A 26,229-nucleotide genomic window follows, 5' to 3' on the forward strand; every position below is an offset into this window, starting at 1 on the left:
TAAGTTGATTACTTTAATGAAGTGTGTCAAGTTTCACAGTAAGTTTGCATTGGACAACATCACATGATAGTTGGACATCTCTGACTTGCACACAATGTACCAGAAATACTACTGCAATGGGAATTGTATGTAATGTGTCAATCATAACCATGGAGGTGTGAATAAAGCATTTGAGACTACAATGGTCAGAGAGCTGTGAAGTCAAATAGGAGCATTGCTGCATCATTTCCACATGATGAGCTGCAGATTAAAATCTTGTTTTAATAGAAAGGATGACACAGCCTATTAGAATTAAGACATCAGCATACATGCTTCTAATATTGTGTTTTGGACAGTTATGTGACCGTCAGCATCAAAAATGTAAACAAAGTAATAATATAATATGAAATGTTTAATTTCTGGTTCATACCTGAACAATGTTTCCAGGCTTCAGATCATCGCTGAAAGGATCATTCCCAGTAGTTTCCTCAGTGTCTATGAGATTCTCTGTGGGGACGTTCTGCACTGGTTTCAGATAAGCGATTTCATTCTGCTTGGAGTCCAGAGTCACACACACATCATATGAGAATGGGAAAGGTAAACTTGTATCACTGATCTCAGAAGGACATCCCAGGGTGAACTGAGGATACACATTTCTACTGTATGCCCCATAACTTGTAGGAGTACTTGATTTTCTGCATTTCAAGACTACGGTGATCAGTACAGTCACAATAAACAAAATTGATATAAGAGCGATGGAAACCACCAAGTAGAACGTTACATTAGAAGAAGTATTAGAAATATTAGGTTGTTTTTTAATCTCAGGAACAACTTGTTGGAAGGTTTCAGCCACAACTAATTGTATTGAAACTGAACATGACAAAGATGGGGCCCCATTATCCTTCACCAGAACCACAATCTTTTGTCTTAAAGTATCTGTGTTCTGAATGTCACGTCCAATTTTGATTTCACCAGTATATTGGCCAATGGTGAAAAAAGAAGGATCAGGAACTTGTAGTAAGTGATAGGAGAGCCAGGCGTTGTGTCCAGAGTCAGCGTCCACTGCAATCACTTTGGTGACTAGATAACCTACCTCAGCAGTGTGAGGAATAAACTCAAATAATGCTGATCCCTCAGTGTCTGGTGATGGGTAGAGGATCTTTGGAGCATTATCATTCTTATCAATGATACATATCCTCACTGTGACATTACTGCTTAGAGGAGGAGATCCACTGTCTTTAGCCATCACCTGGAACTGAAATTCCCGCAACTGTTCATAGTCAAATGATCTCTGGGCGTAGAGAACTCCAGACATCGAGTTTATGGAAATATAAGATGTTACAGGAATATTGTCTACATTGCTATTTAGAATACTGTAACTAATTTTTCCATTTTCATCACCATCAGGATCTGAGGCTCGGACACTGTGTATGGATGTACCTGGTTGGTTATTTTCTCCAATATACAGAATATAATTTATCTTCTCAAAAACTGGAGCATTGTCATTGACATCTGAGATATTGAGCTGAATGGTTTTGTTGGTAGACAGTGGAGGAGATCCACCATCCATACATTGTATGGTAACATTGTAGGACGGTTTCCTTTCTCGGTCCATGCTAGCTGCAGTTACCAGTTTATAGTAAGTACTAGAAGATGGAATTAGCTGGAAAGCCAAAGTGTCTGAGATGAGACAAACAACTTCACTATTCATCCCAGAGTCCAAGTCACGAATATTCAGTAACGCTACGACAGTTCCTGGTGGTGAGTCCTCTGGAATTGTCTCTGAGAAAGATTTCATCATTATATCTGGGGTATTGTCATTGACATCTATCACTTGTATTAACACCTGGCAGTGAGTTACATATCCTCCACCATCTTTAGCCTCTATAGTCATTTCATAGGAATCTGATGTTTCATAATTCAAGTTTCCTATTACTTTGATTTCCCCATTTAAGGAGTCTATAGTAAATAACTGTCGAGCATTGTCAGAAATATGACTTAAGGAATAAGCTATTTCAGCATTGGACCCTTCATCTTCGTCAGTTGCACTTAGATGAATTACAAGAGACCCAATAGCTGCATCTTCATGTAATCTTACACGATATGTGTCCTGATTAAACATCGGCAGGTTGTCATTAAAATCTTGGACAATAATCCTGACTGTAGCAGTGCTTGATTTCTGTGGGTTACCTCCATCCAAGGCTGTTAATATTAACTCATAGTAACTCTGTTTCTCTCTGTCCAGTGACTTTTCAAGAATAATTTCTGGAAATTTCAATCCATCTGCTGTAATTTTTTCTCCAAGGCCAAAATTTTCATTGCCGGTCAGTGTATAAGTTTGTATGGAGTTGTTGCCTATGTCTGGATCTTGTGCATTTCCTAAAGCAAAACGAGCCCCCGGTGACGTAACTTCACTGATTTCTACATCAAAATGGTTCTTGGAAAATATTGGTGAGTTATCATTCACATCCTGGATTTCTATGGTGATTGTGTAAAAATTTAAAGGATTTTCTATTACAGCCTCCAGGTTTATAAAGCAGATTGGTTTATTTCCACATAATGTTTCTCTATCAATTCTGTCTGATACAAATAAGTCTCCATTTTCCAAATTAACACTGAAATATTGTTTATTGGTCTGTGACAGAACTTGGAATTTTCTATTTGCCAATGCATCCACATTTAATCCAAGATCTTTTGCCACATTCCCAATTACAGATCCTTTCTTCATTTCCTCAAGTACTGAATATTGTAGCTGGCCATAGGTATCAGTGATAAAGAAGGAAATAAAGGAAAATACCTGATATAGCTGCTGCCATTGTTTTCTTCTGTTTCTTGCTGTATCAGTCATTTTCAGAAAGATGTGATATAAAAGTCTCCTTCAATGTAATCCACAATAAGGGAAATTTAATTCTTAGTGACGCTAAATCCTTTGTGTAGGATGTTCCTGGGAGTCCAACCTGCAGAGTGTTCTCGAGAAATGTCCTGCACAGTAATATTCACCAGATTTTCTTTCCTAGGTGAATCACATTTTTGCACAGTCTCATACTGCCACTTAGAGTTCAATTTTGAAAACTACAGTTGATTTGCAATAAAAATGTTAAACTCGATTGTAAGGGGATTTTTTTAATTTCATTGCTTAAACTCTTATTAAAATGACAATAAGACATATCATAATTATTCTGAATTTTTAAATACAAATTTATTTTTCAAAATGAAAACAAATATTTCAGGAGTAAAAGCTAACATTATAAAAGCTAATGAGAAAATTTCAGTTTTAACTTAACAATTTATGAAACCAGTATGTAATCATTTCCTTTTTCGTAAATCTATTTCACTTTCAGATTTCTTAGAGGGCATCTTCAATCATATTTTAATACTTCTTCATATTCTACATGTTTATTCTTACTTTTAGCAGATGTATCCATACAGGATTGTGGCTGAAGATGATAACATACAGACAGCGATAAAATACATTTATTCCTCTCCTTTAGTGGTATTTGGCTACTGAATTGCATAAATTTCATTAGTCACCAAATATATAACTGTGCATTTAAACAACATAATATGTATTTTATTTTCATCTAAGTTATATATTTTTAAAGGAACTATAAGATTAGTCCCACATTTTCTACCTTACATTTTGCACAATAACTATTGCTTATGACTTGGTACTTGCGAACTGCACTCTGCCTGCGAGACATTTACAGACTTAGCTTTTCTAGGTTCTGGTGCATGCTATGAAACAAATTTCAGTTGTCACTTTTATGGTGGGTAAGTTAATATAACCAATTCCACATTGAGATAATTGAATTTGCCAAAATTCAAATTTGCCAAATTGCACAAATCTTACTAGGAAATTTAATCTGTAGCAAGTTTCAGTTTATCATCTGTGAATTGAATGTCATCTTATGCTTTGGAGTCTTTAGAGTGCCCAGAGCATAATATACATAAAAAGTATATTTAAAAAAATAATACTCACCTCATCTCACATCTCTCCAGTTGCCCCAGCTGCATACTGCCCGCCATCCAATCCGTGGCATCTCTTTTTACCACCGCTAGACTCTGAAACCTCCGGCTTCATCATATTAGGCAGAGACATCTGGCCGCAACCAGGCATGGGACATCCCTGGCAAGGCATGTCATAAGATTACATTGTCGTAACATCATGATGTGCACCTTACAATCTTATGGAGATGTGAGCAGTAAGGTATTATTTCTTATTTTTGTTTTAACTCTTTGTCATCCCATTATGGTTCAGTAAAATGGCAGGTACCCTTCTGTAATTTTTGCCACCTTAGCACAGAGTGAATTACAAAAAAAATCTTAAAAATGAGAGTTTAATTCGATTCCACTTGAATAATTCCAGCCATGTCCATATATACAGTTCCACATACTGTATAATCCTTCTACATGTAAGGAAAGCAGTAGTAATAAAAGGAAAAACATAGATTTGATTAAGGAGTTACTGAAGCAGGTTACTTCAGTCTCTCTGCTTTAGCGCTAGCAAGCTCCCAAAATGCCCTCATAGCTCAGAAAAATCCACTTCTGACTTAGTTTTCTTTAATCTGGTTGCTTGCTATGATGCAAATTGCTGTTTTAGTATACGTAAAAGGCAAAAGGTATACAATCAGAAATCTTTTTAACCCGTTCCCCACTACTCTGGTCTCTGCTGCTCCAGTCTCTTCAGGGTCTTCTGAATCTCTGTAATGTCTCAGGGCAGAGTGAGCAATGACATCACTACTACACTGAAGAGACCAGAGCTGCAGGAAACAGTAAGGGGTGAATGTTTATTTTTTATATGTATGCAGCATTATATGGGGCCTATTGTACTGTATGGAGTAATATGACCCATTATACTGTATGGTGCAATATATGGGGCCATTACACTGTATGGAACATTATATGGGACCCATTATACTGTATGGAACAATATATGGGGCTCATTATACTGTATGGACAAAGATATGGGGCCATTATATACTGTATGGAGCATTATATGGAGCCCATTAATCTATATGGAGCAATAAATGGGGTCCATTATTCTGAATGGAGCAATATATGGCACCCAAAATACTCTATAAAACAATATACAGTACCATTACACTGTATGGAGCACTATATGAGGCCCATTATTCTCTATAGAGCAATATATAAGGCCCACAATACTGTATGGAGCAATACATGAGGCCCATTATACTGTATGGTGCAATATATGGGGCCCATAATACTGTATGGAGAAATATTTTGTGTCCATAACATTGTAAGGAGGACTACGTGATGCCCATAATACTGTATGGAGGACTATGTGGGCCTATAATAATGCATTGAGGACTATGTGGTGCCCATTATACTGTATAGAGCTATATATGGGGCCCATAATACTGTGTGGAGCAATATATGGGGCCCATTATACTGTATGGAGCAATATGTGGTGCCCATTATACTTTGTTGAGCAATATATGGGTCTCGTTATACTGTAAGGAGGACTATGTGGTGCCCATAATACTGTAAGGAGGACCATATAGTGCCCATAATACTGTATTGAGGACCATGTGGTGTCCATTACATTACACTGTATGGAAAAATATATGGGGCACATAATACTGTATGGGGGACTACACTGCTGTTCAAAAGTTTAGAGTTACTTAGAAATTTCCTTATTTTTTAAAGAAAGCAATTTTTTCCAATGAAGCTAACATTAAATGATTCAGAAATACACTCTATACATTGTTAGTGTGGTAAATGACTATTCTAGCTGCAAACATCTGGTTTGTAATGCAATATCTTCATCGGTGTAAGAACGAATAAAAACACACACAGCATGCCAATATCAGACATTACCTCTCTGAAGCCTGCTTATATAGGTACTGTTCACATGGTCAGGTTTTAAATACATTGGATAGGACTGCTCTGAGGGGTATACCTTAGCGTTGGTGGAGCGGCTTAGCATACATTTTTTGCAAAAAATGTATCAACTAAATACCCTGTTTTGTTATCATCTTTTTACTAGCACTTGCTGTTCATTGTTGGAATTTTTTTTACAGCAGACTATTTTTTCATGTTTGCTGTATTGTGTTTCTCTGTGTTCCAGTCTCTTGGTGGTGTGAACACTGTCTTACCGACCGACTTGTTCACTGTATGTGCATGACCCATGCATTCATTTTTATTCGATTGGTTTCTTGCTTTTGAAAGTCTTTGGGAGGTTTCCACCCCTCCCATGTGGGCCATGCACATATAAAGCCATCTCACACAGCATGCCCACATCAGACATTACCTCTCTGAACCCTGCTCATATAGGTACTATTCACATGGTCAGGTTTTAAATGCATTGGATAGGACTGCTCTGAGGGATATACCTTGGCGTTGGTGGAATGGCTTAGCATACTTTTTTGCAAAAAACGTATCAACTAAATACCCTGTTTTGTTATCATCTTTTTACTAGCACTTGCTGTTCATTGTTGGAATTTTTTTACAGCAGAGTATTTTTTCACGTTTGTTGCATTGTGTTTCTCTGTGTTCCAGTCTCTTGGTGGTGTGAACACTGTCTTACCGACTTGTTCACTGTATGTGTATGGCCCAAGCGTTCGTTTTTATTCCATTGGTTTTTGCTTTTGCAAGTCTTTGGGAGGTTTCCACCCCTCCCATGTGGGCCATGCACATATAAAGCCGTCTCACACAGCATGCCCACATCAGACATTACCTCTCTGAACCGTGCTCATATAGGTACTGTTCACATGCTCAGGTTTTAAATACATTGGATAGGACTGCTCTGAGGGGTATACTGGCACTGGTGGAGCCGCATAGCGTAGATTTTTTGAAAAAAAGTGTCAACTAAATACCCTGTTTTGTTATCATCTTTTTACTAGCACTTGCTGTTCATTGTTGGAATTGTTTTTTACAGCAGAGTATTTTTTCACGTTTGTTGTATTGTGTTTCCCTGTGTTCCATCTTCATAGGTGTATAGAGAGCCATTTCCAACTACCATCACTCCAGTGTTCTTATGGTACTTTGTGTTTGCTAACTGTGTAGGCAGGCTAATGGATGGTTAGAATACTCTTGAAAACCCTTTTGCAAGTATGTTAGCACAGCTTTTTAACAATTTGGCTGATTAGAGAAGCAAAAATCTGACCTTCCTTTGAGCTAGTTGAAAATCTGGAGCATTGCATTTGTTGGTTCCATTAAACTCTCAAAATGGCCAGAAAAAAAGAACTTTCATGTGAAACATGACAGTCTATTCTTGTTCTTAGAAATGAAGGCTATTCTATGTGAGAATTTGCCAAGAACCTGAAGATTTCCTACAACGGTGTGTAGTACTCCCTTCAGAGGAGAGCACAAACAGGCTCTAACCAGAGTAGAAAAAGAAGTGGGAGGCCCCGCTGCACAACTGAGCAGTACCCTGCACTGACATCTGCACTTTGACCGGGGCTTCTCAGCTGCATAGAAATATATGTAGCTGCTCACTGCAGTCCCGAGTGCTGGCAGCAGTGTCGGGTATTGAGATACGAGACTCGTGTGAGTTTCTCCCAAGTGTGACCCCGGCCTAAAAAAGGATTAGGAAACTGTTAGGATTGGCGGAATGCACCAAATAAGAAATAATAATAACGTGTGTTCGCAACCCCGTGCAGATGCTAAGTTCAAGCGGGAGTTCCCACCCTACACTGCCTGTCTAGACAAACATTCACAGTGCTGTTAGTAACACACACGCACACAGGTTGATAAAGCAGCCACCAACACACCAAACAGACATGATTCTAGTGCACAGTCATGCGCCATTGAAGCCTTTTATACCTTAAGTTCAAGTCCAAACAGACAGGACCTTGCCTGTTTACCAATCTGAAGCTGCCACATCACCAGAGCAGCTGACGTCTGAGCACCAATGAGAATACGCCACATCATGGACATGCTCAGTAGGATGAAATCTGGACTTAGGCTCCAGAGTACAACACTGCACGTGTATACCAATAGTCACCATAGGCTTAGCTGGAGAACCAGCAGCAACTACACATGCAGCATGAGCCTGGACAAGGTGCTTGTCATCATCCATGCTGGATTATGACAGATAAAAGCACTAGTAACCTTTTTTTTCCTTAAGTTGGTGGTTTCAGTTCTAGTTTTGCCCCGGTGGCCGTTAGGGTCATTGCACTTGATGTTTTCTTTGCTTTGCCTTTTGCCCCCGGTGGTCACTGGGGTTATAGCAGTTTTTGGCCCCTGATCATTTAACCATTCCCTTTTCCTATATAGGGTCACACGGTCTATGAGCAGGTGTTGGTGATAGCATCTTCTTGGGATTCCAACCACGGTGAAGGGAGCAGCTGGCTGAGGTGTTAAGCCACTGCAGAAACCTGGTGAAGTTAGCAGCTGGCTTGAAGGTTGGAGCCACTGCTGAAACTGGTGTTGAACTGTGTCTGCCCGGTGTCCAAAGCAGAGTGAGATGGTGAAGGAGGCAGCTGGCTCTGACGTGTCGAGCCACTGTGAAAAGTTAATCCAGTGATGCACTCTGCTGCCTGGTGCTGCAGCAGAGCAAAATAAGTGTTTTTGGTGTTTCCCCTGTTTGTATTTTTCCCTGGTGTATATTAGTTCAGCCATGGGGCCAGTGCCTGCACCACCCAGCTCCCTAGCAAGGGATAGGTGTAGGGTGTGCTGGGGTGACAGGTATCCGGCTCGGCGACAGGTGAGGAGCCTGTATAGGGAACGTTAGGATTGTGAGGGACACTGACTCAGGGGAGTGCAGGAGGTCTCCCTGTCCCCTTTCCCTATCACAGGGCCCACCATTGTAACTGTTTCCCCTTCCCCTGTGTCTTGTTGTTTTAGTTACCGGCCTGCGGGTCGTGTCACACAGGACAGTTAAACATGCCAGTTTTGTTGTTTTAGTTACCAACCTGCGGGTCGTGTCACACAAGACGGGTCCACATGACATTCAATGCTTCATCAATCAAATGTCAATGAAAAATAGTCTTCCATGAAATCATCATACATATGAATCTATCTACATTGTAAAGAGCATACCACATCATCTGTAAAACACGCCGGAGGCAGTGTGATGGCTTGGGCATGCATGGCTGCCAGTGGCACTGGGTCACTAGTTTTTATTGATGATGTGACACAGGACAGAAGCAGCCGATTGAATTCTGAGGTATTCAGAGCTATACAGTGTGCTCAGATCCAGCCAAATGCAGCCAAACTGTCGTCGTTTCATACTACAGATGGACAATGACCCAAAACATAAAGCCAAAGCAACCCAGGAGTTTATTAAAGCAAAGTGGAATATTCTTGAATGGCCAAGTCAGTCACCTGATCTCAACCCAATTGACCATGCATTTCACTTGTTAAAGACTAAACTTCAGGCAGAAAGGCCCACAAACAAACAGCAACTGAAAGGGCTTGGCAGAGCATCAAAAAGGAGGAAACACAGCATCTGGTGATGTCCATGAGTTCAAGACTTCAGGCAGTCATTGCCAACAAAGGGTTTTCAACCAAGTACTGTATATACTCGAGTATAAGCCGTCCTGAGTATAACCCACAAAAAACTGGGAAAACTTATTGACTCGAGTATAAGCCTAGGGTGGAAAATGCAGCAGCTACTGGTAAATTTAAAAAATAAAAATAGATACCAAAAGTAAAATTAATTGAGACATCAGTAGGTTAAATGTTTTTGAATATCCATATTGAATCAGGAGCCCCACATAATGCTCCATACAGTTCATGATAGCCCCATAAGATGCTCCATAGAATAATATGCCCCATATTCTGCTCCATAAAGGTTATGGCCCCATAAGATGCTCCATAGAATAGGCCCCATATGCTGCCCCCATAAGATGCTCCATAGCTTATGCCCCCATATGCTGCCCCCATAAGATGCTCCATAGATTATGCCCCCATATGCTGCCCCTATAAGATGCTCCATAGATTATTCCCCCATATGCTGCCCCTATAAGATGCTCCATAGATTATACCCCTATATGCTGCCCCCATAAGATGCTCCATAGATTATGCCCCTATAGGCTGCCCCTATAAGATGCTCCTTAAATTATACCCCTATATGCTGCCCTCATAAGGTGCTCCATAGATTATGCCCCCATGTGCAGCCGCTGCTGCATTTAAAAATAAAAAAAATGACTTACTCACCTCTCCATCGCTGGGGCCAGGTGAGGGTGTCACTGCTGGCACCTGAGATATTCACCTGTCCTCCGGTCCATCGCTGCTTGCTGCTGTCTGGCACGTCATCTGTCAGTGATGTTCAGACTGCAGGGGGCGCGGCGTGCACTAACCATGTCACCGTGCCCTCTGCTATCTGAACGTCACTGACAGATGATGTGCCAGACAGCAGCAAGCAGCGATGGACCCCGGACTGGTATCGCTATACTTACCTGTCCTGGCATGGTCTCTGCAGCCCCAGCTTCTCTGCGATCTCCCTTCCTGCCTTCAGCGGTCATGTGGTACCGCTCATTATACTCATGAATATGCGCATTTTCATGAGTGTAATGAGCAGTACCATGTGACCGATGGAGGAAGGAAGGGAGATCGTGGAGAAGCTAGGGGCTGCAGAGACCATGCCAGGACGGGTAAGTATGACCTGACACCCCTGCCCCCCCTCTTCCTCCAACCCCCTGGTGTATATGACTCGAATATAAGCTGAGAGGGGGACTTTCAGCCCAAAAAAATGGGCTGAAAATCTTGGCTTATATTTGAGTATTTACGGTACTAGAAATGAATATTTTATTTACAACTATTTAATCTGTCCAATTACTTTTGGTCCCTTTAAAAACAGCATGGCACATGTTAAGGAGCTGAAACTCCTACACCCTTCATCCAATTTTAATGTGGATACCCTCAAATGAAAGCTGAAAGTCTGAACTTCAAGTGCATCTGAATTGTTTTGTTTAAAATTCATTGTGGTAATGTCTAGAACCAAAATTAGAAAAGTGTTGTCTCTGTCCAAATAAATATGGACCAAACTGTAATTTCTAAGAATAAAAAAGTACTCTTTTTCCATGTGGCAACATCCTAGGGTCCACCTTGTGGATGGTATTTACAGTATTGCAAATGCGGCTTGGATGACAGATATATTGTTACAAATTATGTATACACAGAAAAAAAACCTGAGGCTATAGAAAAGGTAAAGAATTGAATCCTAAGGCCACATTTTAAAAGTCTGTATTCAAAAATTAAAGAATTCAAAAAAAGTTATTAATAGCTATAATTTAACAATAAAATGCATATTCATACCTGTAAAATTATGCCAGGATTCTGATCATTGCTAGAAGGACCATTCCCAACAGTAGTTTCCTCGGTGTCTATGAGATTCTCTGTGGGGACGTTCTGCACTGGTTTCAGATAAGCGATTTCATTTTGCTTGGAGTCCAGAGTCACACACACATCATATGAGAATGGGAAAGGTAAACTGGTATCACTGATCTCAGAAGGACATCCCAGGGTGAACTGAGGATACACGTTTCTACTGTAGGACCCATAGCTTGTGGGAGTACTTGATTTTCTGCATTTTAAGACTACGGTGATCAGTACAGTCACAATGAACAAAATTGATATAAAAGCAATGGAAACCACCAAGTAGAAAGTCACATTAGAAGAAGTATTAGAAATATTAGGTTGTCTCTTTATCTCTGGAACAACTTGCTGAAAATTTTCAGCCACAACTAATTGTATTGAAGCTGTACATGACAAAGATGGCACCCCATTATCCTTCACCAGAACCACAATTTTTTGTCTTAAAGTATCTGTGTCCTGAATGTCACGTCCAATTTTGATTTCACCAGTATATTGGCCAATGGTGAATAATGAAGGATCAGGAACTTGTAGTAAGTGATAGGAGAGCCAGGCGTTGTGTCCAGAGTCAGCGTCCACTGCAATCACTTTGGTGACTAGATAACCTTTCTCAGCAGAGTGAGGAATAAACTCAAACAATGCTGATCCCTCAGTGTCTGGTGATGGGTAGAGGATCTTGGGAGCATTATCATTCTTATCAATGATACATATCCTCACTGTGACATTACTGCTTAGAGGAGGAGATCCACTGTCTTTAGCCATCACCTGGAACTGAAATTCCCGCAACTGTTCATAGTCAAATGACCTCTGGGCGTAGAGAACTCCAGACATAGAGTTAATTGAAATATAAGATGTCACAGGAATATCGTCTACGCTGCTGTTTAGAATGCTGTAACTAATTTTGCCATTTTCATCACTATCAGGATCTGAGGCTCGGACACTGTGTATGGATGTACCTGGTTGGTTATTTTCTCCAATATACAGAATATATTTCATCTTCTCAAAAACTGGAGCATTGTCATTGACATCTGAGATATTGAGCTGAATGGTTTTGTTGGTAGACAGTGGAGGAGATCCGCCATCCATACATTGTATGGTAACATTGTAGGACGGTTTCCTTTCTCGGTCCATGCTAGCTGCAGTTACCAGTTTATAGTAAGTACTAGAAGATGGAATAAGCTGAAAAGCCAAAGTATCTGAGATGTGACAAACAACTTCACTATTCATCCCAGAGTCCAAGTCACGAATATTCAGTAACGCTACGACAGTTCCTGGCGGTGAGTCCTCTGGAATTTTCTCCAAGAAAGATTTTATCATTATATCTGGGGCATTGTCATTGATATCTATCACTTGTAGTGACACCTTGCAATGGGTTACGTGACCTCCACCATCTTTAGCCTCTACAGTCATGTCATAGATATTTGATGCTTCATAATCCAAGTTTCCTATTACTTTGATGTCCCCATTGAATGAATCTATAGTAAATAACTGTCGAGCATTGTCAGAAATATGACTAAAGGAATAAGCTATTTCAGCATTGGACCCTTCATCTTCATCAGTTGCATTTAGATGAATTACAAGAGACCCAATAGCTGCATCTTCATGTAATCTTACACGATATGTGTCCTGATTAAACATCGGCAGGTTGTCATTAAAATCTTGGACAATAATCCTGACTGTAGCAGTGCTTGATTTCTGTGGGTCACCTCCATCCAAGGCTGTTAATATTAACTCATAGTAACTCTGTTTCTCTCTGTCCAGTGACTTTTCTAGAATAATTTCTGGATATTTAATTCCATCTGTTGTAATCTTTTCTCCAAGGCCAAAGTTTTCATTACCGCTCAGTGTATAACTTTGTATGGAGTTGGTGCCTAAGTCTGGATCTTGTGCATTTCCTAAAGCAAAACGAGCCCCCGGTGAGGTGAGCTCACTGATTTCTAAACCAAAATGATTTTTAGAAAACATCGGTGAGTTATCATTCACATCCTGGATTTCTATGGTGATTGTGTAAAAAGTCAAAGGATTTTCTATTACAGCCTCCAGGTTTATAAAACAGTTTGGTTGATTTCCACATAATGTTTCTCTATCAATTCTGTCTGATACAAACAAGTCTCCATTTTCCAAATTAACACTGAAATATTGTTTATTGGTCTGTGACAGAACTTGGAATTTCCTATTTCCCATTTCATCCACATTTAATCCCAGATCTTTTGCCACATTCCCAATTACAGATCCTTTCTTCATTTCTTCAAGTACTGAATATTGTAGTTGGCCATAGGTATCAGTGATAAAGAAGGAAATAAAGGAAATTACCTGATATATCTGCTGCCATTGTTTTCCTCTGTTTCTTGTTGGGTCATTCATTGTTAGATGTCTGTGATAGAAAAGTTTCCTTAGCTTTAATCCACCAGAAGAGAATGTAATTCCTTAAAAAGGATAATCATCAATGACGATATTTCTTGTAGTCCAGACCGCTGTGTGTCCTTTGGTAAAAAACAATCTGTGTTTTCCTATATCCAGCACTGTGAGACTATAGTGATATAGTCGATTTCTTTCAAAGGTGAATAAAAATTCATTCACAGTCTTACAGCGCCACTTTGTGTTCACAAATAATAACTGCGACTGTTTGGCAGTAAGATTTTTCAACTATTTTGTTAACTTTGCATTACTTGCTTTCTTGACATGCTTAAGTGATATTAAAATATATCAACGTTATAGTCTAGAATATCATTATGAATAAGTAGTGGCTTTATAGAGTGATTTAAAAAATTTGTACAATTCACCTAAGATGCCAATATAATAAAGGCAGTATGCAAATAAAAACATTTTTTCCTTGATACATTTTATTTTTGAGACAAAACCTTTTTTTATATAATTAAAGTGGAAAAAGGAAATAAACAACTATTACCAACTACAGCGCTCCCTAGTTTATTGGTAAACTGATTTTATTTTGGGCTAACACTTTTTGCAATTTTATAACACCCCCAATCGCTATTTGCATACCCATTGATAAAGTATGCAAATCACTTTTCAGCTATTGAAAGGAATTGATCAATGAAATACTAATATACTTGATTGCAGATGTAACTTGAGGCTATGAGCCCACGTATACAGAAAATTTCTGCTTAAAAACCGGACTCATTCCCAGGAAACGCAGGGGTTTTTTTTGCACGTTTTTTGCTCGTTTTCCGCACGTTTTTTGTGTAAAAAACGCACGTTTTTTATGCTTTTTTCCACTAGCCTTCAGTCTCATAGAAAATAGCTAGAAACAAGGAGTTTTCCGCAAAATTAATGAGCATGCTGCGTTTTTTCCCGCAAATCATTTTTTTCGTTGAATAAAACGCATCGATGTGCACAAAAAGTGTGGAATTCATTAAAATGAACGGGATGCTTCTTGTATGCGATTTTGAAGCGCTTTTACTGGGAAAAACACTTCAAAAATGTGAAAAAAATGCTTACATGGGCACACAGCCTTAATGTTATAAATATTACTAAAGTAATAAACATAATGAGTGTAGTGTAATTGTATTTGATAGTAGTTGGTGAGTAAATACTGTAGGTAAAATAAAATAAAAAATGTAATAATAATGTAGCATACTGTATAGAATCATAGAATCATAGAATCGTAGAGTTGGAAGGGACCTCCTGGGCCATTTGGTCCAACCCCCTGCTCAAAAGCAGGATTCACTAAATCATCCCAGACAGATGTCTGTCCAGCCTCTGTTTGAAGACTTCTATTGAAGGAGAACTCACCACTTCTCATGGCAGCCTGTTCCAATCATTGATCACTCTAACTGTCAAAAAGTTTTTTCTAATATCTAATCTGTGTCTCCTCCCATTCAGTTTTATCCCATTGCTTCTAGTCTTTCCTTGTGCAAATGAGAATAAAGATGATCCTTCTACAATGTGAGAGCCCTTGAGATATTTGTAGACAGCTATTAAGTCTCCTCTCAGTCTTCTCTTCTGCAAGCTAAACATTCCCAAATCCTGTAACCTTTCCTCATAAGACAGGGTTTGCAGGCCGGTCACCATTCTGGTCGCTCTTTTCTGAACTTTCTCCAGTTTGTTGATGTCTTTTTTAAAATGTGGCGCCCAAAACTGGACACAGTATTCCAGATGAGGTCTGACCAAAGAGGAGTAGAGGGCAATAATGACTTCACGTGATCTAGACTGTATGTTTCTGTTAATACATCCTAGAATTGCATTTGCCTTTTTTGCTGCTGCATCACACTGTTGATTCATATTCAGTCTGTGATCTATTAGTATACCCAAGTCTTTTTCACATGTGCTGTTGCTTAGCCCTATTCCTCCCATTCTGTATATGCTTTTCTCATTTTTATTACCCAGATGTAGTGCTTTGCATTTTTCCCTGTTGAAAACCATTCTGTTAGTTGCTGCCCACTGCTCCAGTTTATTTATATCTTTTTGAATCCTCTCTCTCTCTTCTCTAGTATTAGCTATCCCTCCTAGCTTTGTGTCATCAGCAAATTTAATCAGTTTACCCTCAATTCCTTCATCTAAATCATTGATAAAGATGTTGAGCAATACAGGGCCCAGGACAGAGCCCTTTGGTACCCCACTTGAGACATTCTTCCAACTGGATGTGCAGCCATTTACGACCACTCTTTGGGTCCTATCACTAAGCCAGTTAGGAATCCACCTAACAGTTTCCTTGTCCATTCCATACTTAGCCATTTTTTAATAAGGATTGTGTGAGATCTTTGTCAAATGCTTTGCTGAAGTCAAGATATACTATATCTACAGCATTTCCCTGATCCACCCAATCAGTGTTTCATAGAATCATAGAATCATAGAATCGTAGAGTTGGAAGGGACCTCCTGGGCCATCTGGTCCAACCCCCTGCTCAAAGCAGGATTCGCTAAATCATCCCAGTCAGATGTCTGTCCAGCCTCTGTTTGAAGACTTCCATTGAAGGAGAACTCACCACTTCTCGTGGCAGCCTGTTCCACTCATTGATCACTCTAACTGTCAAAAAGTTTTTTCTAATATTTAATCTGTGTCTCCTCCCATTCAGTTTCATCCGATTGCTTCTAGTCTTTCCTTGTGCAAATGAGAATAAAGTTGATCCTTCTACAATGTGACAGCCCTTTAGATATTTGTAGACAGCTATTAAGTCTCCTCTCAGTCTTCTCTTTTGCAAACTAAACATTCCCAAATCCTGCAACCTTTCCTCATAAGACAGGAAGAAGAAGGAAATTAAGTTAGTCTGACATGACTTATTAGTTACAAACCCATGCTGACTCTGTTTAATCACTTCATTCTTATTCAGGTATTTACATACATGTTGTTTAATAATTTGTTCAATGATCTTTCCTGGTATAGAAGTCAGACTCACGGGACTATAGTTGCCTGGGTCCACCTTCTTCCCCTTTTTGAAGATAGTAACAACATTTGCTCTTCTCCAGTCTTCTGGGACTTCTCCTGCTCTCCAAGAATTTTCAAAGATTATGGAGAGGGGTTCAAAGATTTCTTCTATCTCCTTCAGTACTCTGGGGTGTAATTCATCTGAACCTGGAGACTTGAATTAATTTAGGTTAGCTAAGTGTTTCCTCACTATATTTCTGTTTATACTGTAGATATCCTGGATTCTTCTATTCCCTTAATAGGACAGTGAAGAACAGTTGATGTTACATTTCCTTTCTGAGAGAAAACAGATGCAAAATAGGAATTTAAAAGTTCGGCCTTCTTAACATCCTGTCTTACCATTTCATCATTTTCATCCTGTAAAAATCCTATAGCAACTTTGACTTTTCTTTTGCTTTTGACATATCCCCAAAATCCTTTATTATTTCATTTGATGTCTCTTTCAAGTCTCAATTCATTGTCAGCTTTAGATAATCTGATTTGTGCCCTGCAAGTTCTGCAGACAGCATTATATTCTTCTTTAGATATGCCTCCCTCTTTCCATTTCATACTAGTAGCTCAATATGATTTAATTATAAAACAATGTAAACAATATTATTAGTTCTAAATAGAGATGGCAAACCCAAGCAGTAAAGTTCAGCGTATGTAATAAACACCTACTGTTTGGGTGCGGACACTGAACACGGACTTCACCAGGAAGTCTGTGTTACTGTTTGGGTTTGGCTGCCCGAACCCCGGGTGTTTGTCGCACTGTCATGTGCATGGCAGCACAAATACATCACTTCTGATCAGCGGGGAAATCATCCCCGCTGGTCAGAGAGCCACAGCTCCCACACTGTCAAAACACAGAGGGAGCGCTAAGCTGTGATCGGATGTAAAAAGCTTACCTCCGGTCACTGGTGTCTGTAATATATTTATAGTTTAACCCCTTTATAACATTAGACATACTATTCCGTCCATGTGACCTGGGACCTAAGGACCGGGGGAGCGCCGCTGATCGTGGCCGGGTGTCAGCTGATTATCACAGCTGACACCCAGCACTATGTGTCAGGGGCATCACGGACCGCCCCGACACATTAACCCCAGCACACTGCGATCAAACATGATCGCAGTGTACCAGCGGCACAGGAGACATGCGTGCAGGGAGGGGGCTCCCTCCTTGCTTCCCTGAGACCCCTAGAGCAGCGCCTCCTTCCCTGCAGGTCCCTGGATCCAATATGGTGGCGGGGACCTTTGGGGGCCTGCAAGGAGCCAGCTTCCTCTCTGCCTGCAGAGCGCAGGCATGAGGAAGCCTGTGCAGCGCCTGCGATCTGTGATGTGACAGATCACCGATATGTCACATGACAGTGATGTCCCCCCTGGGACAATGTAATAAAGTTAAAAAAAAGTGTAAGAATAATTTATAAAAAATCGCTAAATAAATAAAAAAAAATATTCCCTAATAAATTCATTTTTTGAAAATAAAAAAACAATAAAAGTACACATATTTGGTATCGACGCATCCGTAATGACCTGCCCTATAAAACTGTCCCATTAGTTAACCTCTTTATTGAACCCCTTAAAACAAAAAATAAAAAACGAAGCAAAAAATAATGCTTTATCATCATACCACCGAACAAAAAGTGCAATAATGTGCGATCAAAAAAACAGATATAAATAACCATGGTACCGCTGAAAACGTCATCTTGTCCCGCAAAAAACGAGCCATGACACAGCATCATCAGCAAAAAAATAAAAAAGTTATAGCTCACAGAATAAAGCAATGCAAAAATAATTATTTTTTATATAAAATTGTTTTCATTGCATAAAAGCACCAAAACATAAAAAAACTTAAATGAGGTATCGCTGTAACCTTACTGACCCAAAGAATAAAACTGCTTTATCAATTTTACCACACATGGAAAGGTGTAAACGCACCCCCCAAAAGAAATTCATGAAACGCTGGTTTTTGTTCATTCTGCATCCCAAAAATCGGAATAAAAAGCGATAAAAAAGTCACATGCCAGAAAATAGTACCAATAAAAACGTTAACTCACCCCACAAAAAATAAGACCTCACATGACTTGGTGGGTCAAAATATGGAAAAATTGTAGCTCTCAAAATGTGGTGATGCATAAACTATTTTTGCAATAAAAAGCGTCTTTTAGCGTGCGACAGCTGCCAAATATAAAAACCTGCCATAAATAGTAAATCAAACCCCCCTTTATCACCCCATTAGTTAGGGAAAAATAATAAAATAAAAAAAGTATTTATTTCCATTTTCCTATTATGGCTAGAGTTAGGACTAGGGTTAGGGCTAGGGTTAGGGCTAGGGATTGGGCTAGGGTTAGGGTTGTGTTGGGGTTAGGATTGGAGTTAGAATTGGGGGCTTTCCACTATTTTGGCACATCAGAGCTTTTCCAAACGCGACACGGCGTCCGATCTCAATTCCAGCCAAAAAAGTCAAATGGCGCTGCTTCCCTTCTGAGCTCTGCCATGCTCCCAAATAGTGGTTTATCCCCACATATGGAGTATCAGCTTACTCAGGACAAATTGCACAATAACTTCTGGGGTCCTGTTACCCTTGGGAAAATAAAAATTGGGGGTGAAAAGATCATTTTTGTGGAAAAAAATATGATTTTTTAATTGTGCTGCTGTACGTTATAAACTTCTGTGAAGCCCTTGTGGGTTCAAAGTTCTCACCACATATCTAGATAAGTTCCTTGGGGGGTCTAGTTTCCAAAATGGGGTCACTTGTGGGGGGTTTCCACTTTTTAGGCACATCAGGAGCTCTCCAAACTTGACATGGCATCGATCTGAATTCCAGCCAATTTTGCAGTGAAAAAGTCAAACGGCACTCCTTCCCTTCCGAGCTCTGCCATGCGCCCAAACAGTGGTTCCCCCCACATATCAGGTATCAGCGTACTCAGGACAAATTGCACAATAACTTTTCCAGTCCAATTGTTACCCTTGGTAAAATAAAAACATTGAACCTTTTGTGAAAAAAAGTTAAATATTCATTTTTTTTAAAACTTTCAAAAAATTCCTGTGAAGCACCTGAAGGGTTAATAAACTTCTTTAATGTGGTTTTGAGCATCATGAGGGGTGCAGTTTTTAGAATGGTGTCACTTTTGGGTACTTTCTATCATATAGACCCCTCAAAATGACTTCAAATGTGATGTGGTCAATAAAAATAAAATGGTGTTGTAAAAATGAGAAATCGCTGGTGAACTTTTAACCCTTATAACTTCCTAACAAAAAAAATGTTGGTTCTCAAATTGTGCTGATGTAAAGCTGAAAGTAAACAGGTGTGAAATGCTATTTATTAAGTTTTTTGTGTGCCATATCTCTGTGATTTAAGAGCATAAAAATTCAAAGTTTTAAAATTGCGAAATTTTCAAAAATTTTTGCCAAATTTCCGTTTTTTTCACAAATAAACGCAAGTTATATGAATGAAATTTTACCACTAACATGAAGTACAATATGTCTCGAGAAAACTGTCAGAATCACTGGGATCCATGGAAGCGTTCCAGAGTTATTACCTCATAAAGGGACAGTGGTCAGAATTGTAAAAATTGGCCCGGGCATTAACATGCAAACCACCCTTGGGAGTAAAGGGGTTAAAAGATAGTACCCTTTATTAAGATTGCTTAAAGTGCCATGCACACTACATCCTGACCAGACCAGTCAGAAATCACTAATGGCTGTGACAATAGAACATCACTCTTTGTCATGTTTCATAACTTTATGCTACTACTACCTATGTAGGTTAACCCTTCATTATAAGTGTTTATATAATATTAAAATAACTATATGCGAGGACTTGGTCAATGTTCTGAATAGAGCTGGGACCACAATCTCAAACATTACCGTCAGTAACACACTACATAGTCATGGATTAAAATCCTGCAGGGCATGCTATGTCCCCTTACTCACGCCAGCACATATCCAAGCCCGTTTGAAGTTCATCAATGACCATCCAGATGATCTAAAGGAAGCATGGGAGAGGGTCATTTGGTCAGATGAGACAAAAGTAGAAATATTTCTTATTAACTCCACTCTGTGTTTGAAGGAAGGAGAAGGATGAGTACAACCCCAATTAAACCATTTCAACCATGAAGCATGGTGGGGTAACATCATACTTTAGTGTTGCTTTTCTGCAAAGGGGACAGGATGACTGAACCGTATTGAACAGAGAATGGATGGGGTCATGTATCACAAGATTTTGGCTTACAACCTCCTTCCCTCAGTAAGAGCATTGAAGATGGGTAGAGGCTGGGTCTTCCAACATGATAATGAACCAAAACACCAGGGCAACAAAGGAGTGGCTCTGAAAGAAACATTTCAAGGTTCAGGAGTGGTGTAGCCAGTCTCCTGACCTGAACCCATTGGAAAATCTTTGGAGGGAGAAAAAACTCAATGTTACTCAGCAACAGCCCAGAATCCTGAAAGATCTGTAGAAGATCTGTATGGAGGAGTGGGCCAAAAGCCCGCCAGCAGTGTGTGAAAACTTGGTCAAGAACTATAGAAAACCTCTGACCTCTGTAATTGCAAACAAAAGTTTCTGTACCAAATATTAAGCTCTGTTTTTCTATTTTATCAATACTTAAGTTCAAACAGAAAAAGGGGGGAGTATATACCATATAAATAGGATAGACATTTTATTTTGTTAAAACCAACATTTTATTTGGTAATAAATAAAATTGATACTCATTGTAAAAGTCACAAAACAGAGATACATGGTGCACAAAATAGTTACCAGCAAAGGGTACCACAGTACAAGACTTTGGGAAAAGAATACAATAATAAGGTGCACTAAATATACATCCTCATTAAATATACAGTTATAATGACATCATGTGTCTTGTCTTAGATAACTGTGCACTACTCAAAGATAAGGATCAATAAAATTATTCCCAAATTTTGTAAACATAAGTCTTTTGTTGATTGCCAGACAAAGGGCTAACTAAGAAAAGGATGCCACAGAGAAAAAAATAATATGTGTATTTTTGTTATTAATGGTCTCTATTATGTTTGTCCAAAACTGCACAAGAACATAAACAAAAAGGCTGAAAAGTGGCTGTCAGATGTATACAGACCCTAAAGTGCAGCGTGCAAAGTGTATGCAAATAAATATCTCTTTTAAGCATATAAAAAATTAATGCAAAGAATATATGTATAAATTACCATGTGGTAGTATATATATGCAGCCTTAATTTTTGTTAACTGTGTCATATCAATACATAGCAATAGTGCTTGTTGTGCAGAAAAGACCCATTAATACAAGGAGAAACCAAAACTGTAAATAAACATGGCAGCTGAATAAAGGTACCTGACCTGCTGGTGGCAAAGGCTCCCCGACGCGCATTTCGCGTAAGCTTCTTCAATTTTATTTATTACCAAATAAAATGTTGGTTTTAACAAAAATAAAATGTCTATCCTAATTATATGGTATATACTTCCCCCCCTTTTTTGTTTGAACTTTGCTGTTGATAGGAAGTAACTATTAGGCCTTAGTGCATAGTTTATCAATACTTAGTTTATGCCATAAAATGCAGATTAATTATGTAAAAATCATATAATGTGATTCTATGGATTTTTTTTTATAAGATTCTGTCTGTCACAGTTGAAGTGTAGTTACGATAAAAAAATAATCAATGTATCAAATGCATATTTTCCCACTTTATATATATATATATGTATATATATATACTACTCAAAGAAATAAAGGGAACATAAACAGCCTGTTGCTGATAGGTTGTTAATGGTGGAAATATGATTAACTTAAAAATATTTTTAAGTATTAAATTGGAACACAAACCAAAGCAATAAATTAAATCTGCACATTTCTGAACTTCTCATACAGTATATACGCTACAATGCCACATTTCAAAATAAGAAAATCGTTCTATGCAGAAAATATGTATATTCAATAGATTAATAAAAAGTTCTGTGGGTTTGAGAATACAAATGCGCCAGCTGATCCCACAAAAGTGAATTTAGAAGCCCATTATTTCAATTTCATTTATTTTCTCATCAGTAAGAAAATGGCGGTTTGGATTTCCTTGATTGCTAACTATAAACAATGTTTCCACATTTTCTTTTATAGAAGTTTCATTCATATATTTAACAGTATATTATTATATTTTATGGTAACTAAATCACATGGGGAAATAGCAAAGAAAAAAATGTTTAGCAAACTATTTTAATTTTGTAAAACAGAGCTGCAATTTCTAGTGGTATAATAAATAAATAAATAAAATAATTTTATACAGATTGAGATACTGTTATTTCTTAGTTATATTATCAAGTCTGTTGATTAAATATTAATAAATTAAATATTAATAAATTTGTACAATATAAAATTGCAGTTTTAAGTAAGATTTTTTGGGCTGATTATTTTTGTAAAACAAATGTTACAAATTGTTTAAAAAAAGTTTTTCATCCAAATTATAGAAATGATAAGCTTATTTTTTAATGTTCTATGTTAAGCTATGTCCATTTCATGATCTTGCTTATAATATTGGATATATTGAAACGTTACTCTCATTGTTATTATTTGAATGCAAAACTTTTTTCAAATAATTTCTAACATTTGTTTTACAAAAATAATCAGCCCCAAAAAGTCTTACTTAAAATTGCAAATTTAAATTGTACAAATTTATTAATATTTAATTCATATATTACTTATTTAATCAACGGACTTGATAATATAACTAAGAAGTAACAGTATTCCAATTTGTATAAAATAATTTTTTGCATTTATTTATGTATTATATCACTAGATAAAAGTTTAGCTCTGTTTTAAGACATTAAAATAGTTTACTAAATATTTTTTTCTTTGCTATTTCCCCATGTGATTTAGTTACTATATAATATAATGATTTAACTTTAAATATATTATGAATGAAGCTTCTATAAAAGAAAATGTGGAAACATTGCTTATAGTTAGCAATCAAGAAAATCCCAACAGCCATTTTCTTACTGATGAGAAAATAAATTAAATTGAAATAATGGGATTGTGAATTCACTTTTTTGGGATTGGCTGGACATTTGTATTCTCAAACCCACAGTACTTTTTATTAATCTATTGAATATACATATTTTCTGCATAGAGCAATTTTCTCATTTTGAAATGTGGCATTGTAGCGTATATACTGTACGAGAAGTTCAGAAATTTACAGATTTAATTTATTACTTTGGTTTGTGTTCCAATTTAATACTTAAAAATATTTTTAAGTTAATCATATTTCCACCATAAACAACCTATCAAAATATCAATCAAAGACACAGGGTACAAGGAAATGGTCAAAAAGGCACAATACACTTATAGACAGAGAAAGGGCAGCTGCCCCACCCTGTCAACTGTCAAGTTCTTGGCGCCTCTTTTCAATCCTGTGTGGGGATGAGCGCGTACTGGAGTATTCGGACTCGCTATACTCGTACCGAGTATACCCTAATACTCGGGTATTCGGTACAAATAAAGAGTCCAATGATAGTCAATAGAACATGCGAGTAATTGTCTGCTGGACCCTTCAAAGCAGTCTGGGGGCTGAGGAAAACGCTAAAAAATGTGTAAATGTTAAAAAATGTATGCTGTAAACAAATGTATATAACATAGGGGCACCTGGTCAGGGGCTGCATGATTGTTTTTACACCACTGCGTCACTAGAATGTACAAACACTATTTTAAGTCCTTTGGCTTTTTGCCGGAAGAGCGGGACTCATACGCCACTTACGCAGTGCTAGTCAGTGATATATCAGAAGTACTGTAAGTGCGAGTGATGCTGGAGGCAATCTACTGACAGCTAAGTGTGTAAGTGGTGTAAGGAGAGCAATCTGCCCTAGGGGTAGGGGCTGTGTTATGGTTAACGCAGGAAGAAGCCACCCATCATCATCATCACAAGGGATTCACAATTATAAAGCTTGGACTACTGTCCTTGTTGTGCCACTGCCCAGTGTCCAGGCATAATAATAGTGACAAACCATTATGATAAAGCCAGGACTACGAGTATAGAGGAGGCCATGCCTAGTGTACAGGCATAGCAAGTGTCTCCAAAAATTAGCCCAAGGGGCATGATAGCATGGTTGATTAAGGAAGAAGGGTCTCACTCTCATCACAAGTGCCTCAGATGGGAAATATTAATTAACGTAACATTGTTTTTAGCTTATTGACCATGAGGTACATGTGTCAGAAGCAGGTTTTGACAACATGTGTAAGAAGAAGAAAAGAGGCTTGTATGGGAAGGGATGGATGTGAGCACCAATTTTAAAAAAAAGCGTGTTGGGTGACTAGGTTGGGATACTGTCATCTGGAGGGTTTAAATACTGTTGCGAAATCCAGTCCTTGTTAAATTTTATCAGTCAGCCTGAGAAGTTTGACCTTCTCTCTCCTACCAAACTCTTGTTTGTTCCTGCCTTTCCCCTTCTGAACTCCCTGTTCTGTCCTCCATACTAACATACCCCCATGTCCTTACACTCCCTTCGTGGAGTATCCCTGTTGTAAATAAATCCCTGTTAACTCTCGATCTGTCTCCTGTCTGTGACGACATCTCACTTTCCTGCAATTTCTACAGTCATACCATAGAAAAACCTTAATAAATAACTTTTCCCTCATGTCTGCTTTAAATCAGCACTATTTGTAAAATGTTCTTTTATTTTGTTAGCATTTTAGAAGGTTTAAAAATTAAACAGAAATTTTTCATTTTTTCAAGGAAATTTACAAAATTTATTTTTTTAGGCATCTATCTAGTTTTGAAGTGACTTTAGGGCTCCTATATATTGGAAAACCCCCAAAAGTGATACCATTTTAAAAACAGCACCCTCTGGCATATTGAAAACTACTGTCAGGCAGTTTATTAACCCTTGAGGTAATTATCAGGAATTAATGCAAATTGACATGACAGGAATGAAAAAGTGTATTTTTACCACCTAAATGTCACTCACTTCTGAACAGTCCACTATAGCCGGTTGATTCTAAGGCCACTATTTGGCCGTAAATTGCCATGCCAAACATGAGGACTGCACAATCATGATCACAGGGTTCCAATGGGGATAAGGAGGATGCCTCCCACACTCTGTTAACCATTTATATGATGTAGTCACTACTAACAGCAGCATCTAAGGGGTTAAACAGATATGGACGGTGCCAACACTAATCGTGGCTGATGCAGCAAGTTGTCAGCTATAGTGTACAGCTGACATCTGCTAGATTATCACCTGTATGGGGATGCTATTCTCTTAAATCTCAAGTCAGTAAAAAAGATGTATTGGCGGTCATTAAGGGGTTAGAGATAAACAAGTCTATTGTTTAGAATTTCTCAAAATTTGTTACCCCTCTATATCAGACTGGGCCTCAAAACATCATGTCATCGACTGTAATGCCATTATCTCTGCTGGTTCCATTTTTTATTACTGAAGTTTGTGGAAAACAGATCCGTTAATTATCCTCCCATTTGTAACTGATTCAGTAAGCAAAAAATGAATCCTTTACAAATTAAAGAAAAACAGATGGCTGATTAACAGATCCTTATTCCATAGACTTCAAAGTTAGAAAAATGGATCAAACAGAAATCAGTTTTTTTAAAGAACGAAAAAATTGCA

The 26,229-nt window shown here is 38.3% G+C and overlaps 2 protein-coding genes across 2 annotated transcripts in view; both read right to left on the reverse strand.

Annotated features, from left to right (window-relative positions):
• LOC141083187 (protocadherin Fat 4-like) overlaps positions 1 to 2,827 on the reverse strand; it is a 61,710-nt gene extending 58,883 nt beyond the window's left edge. The window contains exon 1 of the mRNA XM_073567352.1: positions 410 to 2,827. Coding sequence (XP_073423453.1) covers positions 410 to 2,827 — 2,418 coding nt within the window. The remainder of the gene's footprint in view (positions 1 to 409) is intronic.
• Positions 2,828 to 2,883: 56 nt separating this feature from the next.
• Positions 2,884 to 26,229, reverse strand: part of LOC141083188 (protocadherin Fat 4-like) — a 72,652-nt gene continuing 49,306 nt past the window's right edge. Inside the window, exons 6-8 of the mRNA XM_073567353.1 lie at positions 20,563 to 20,614; positions 11,206 to 13,688; positions 2,884 to 3,051 (exon numbers count right to left, since the gene is read on the reverse strand). Of these exons, the coding sequence (XP_073423454.1) occupies positions 2,884 to 3,051; positions 11,206 to 13,688; positions 20,563 to 20,614 (2,703 nt within the window). The remainder of the gene's footprint in view (positions 3,052 to 11,205; positions 13,689 to 20,562; positions 20,615 to 26,229) is intronic.

This window comes from Dendrobates tinctorius, unplaced genomic scaffold, assembly GCF_039654945.1.
Source record: "Dendrobates tinctorius isolate UK_male_01 unplaced genomic scaffold, ASM3965494v1 ptg000020l, whole genome shotgun sequence".
NCBI lineage: Eukaryota > Metazoa > Chordata > Amphibia > Anura > Dendrobatidae > Dendrobates > Dendrobates tinctorius.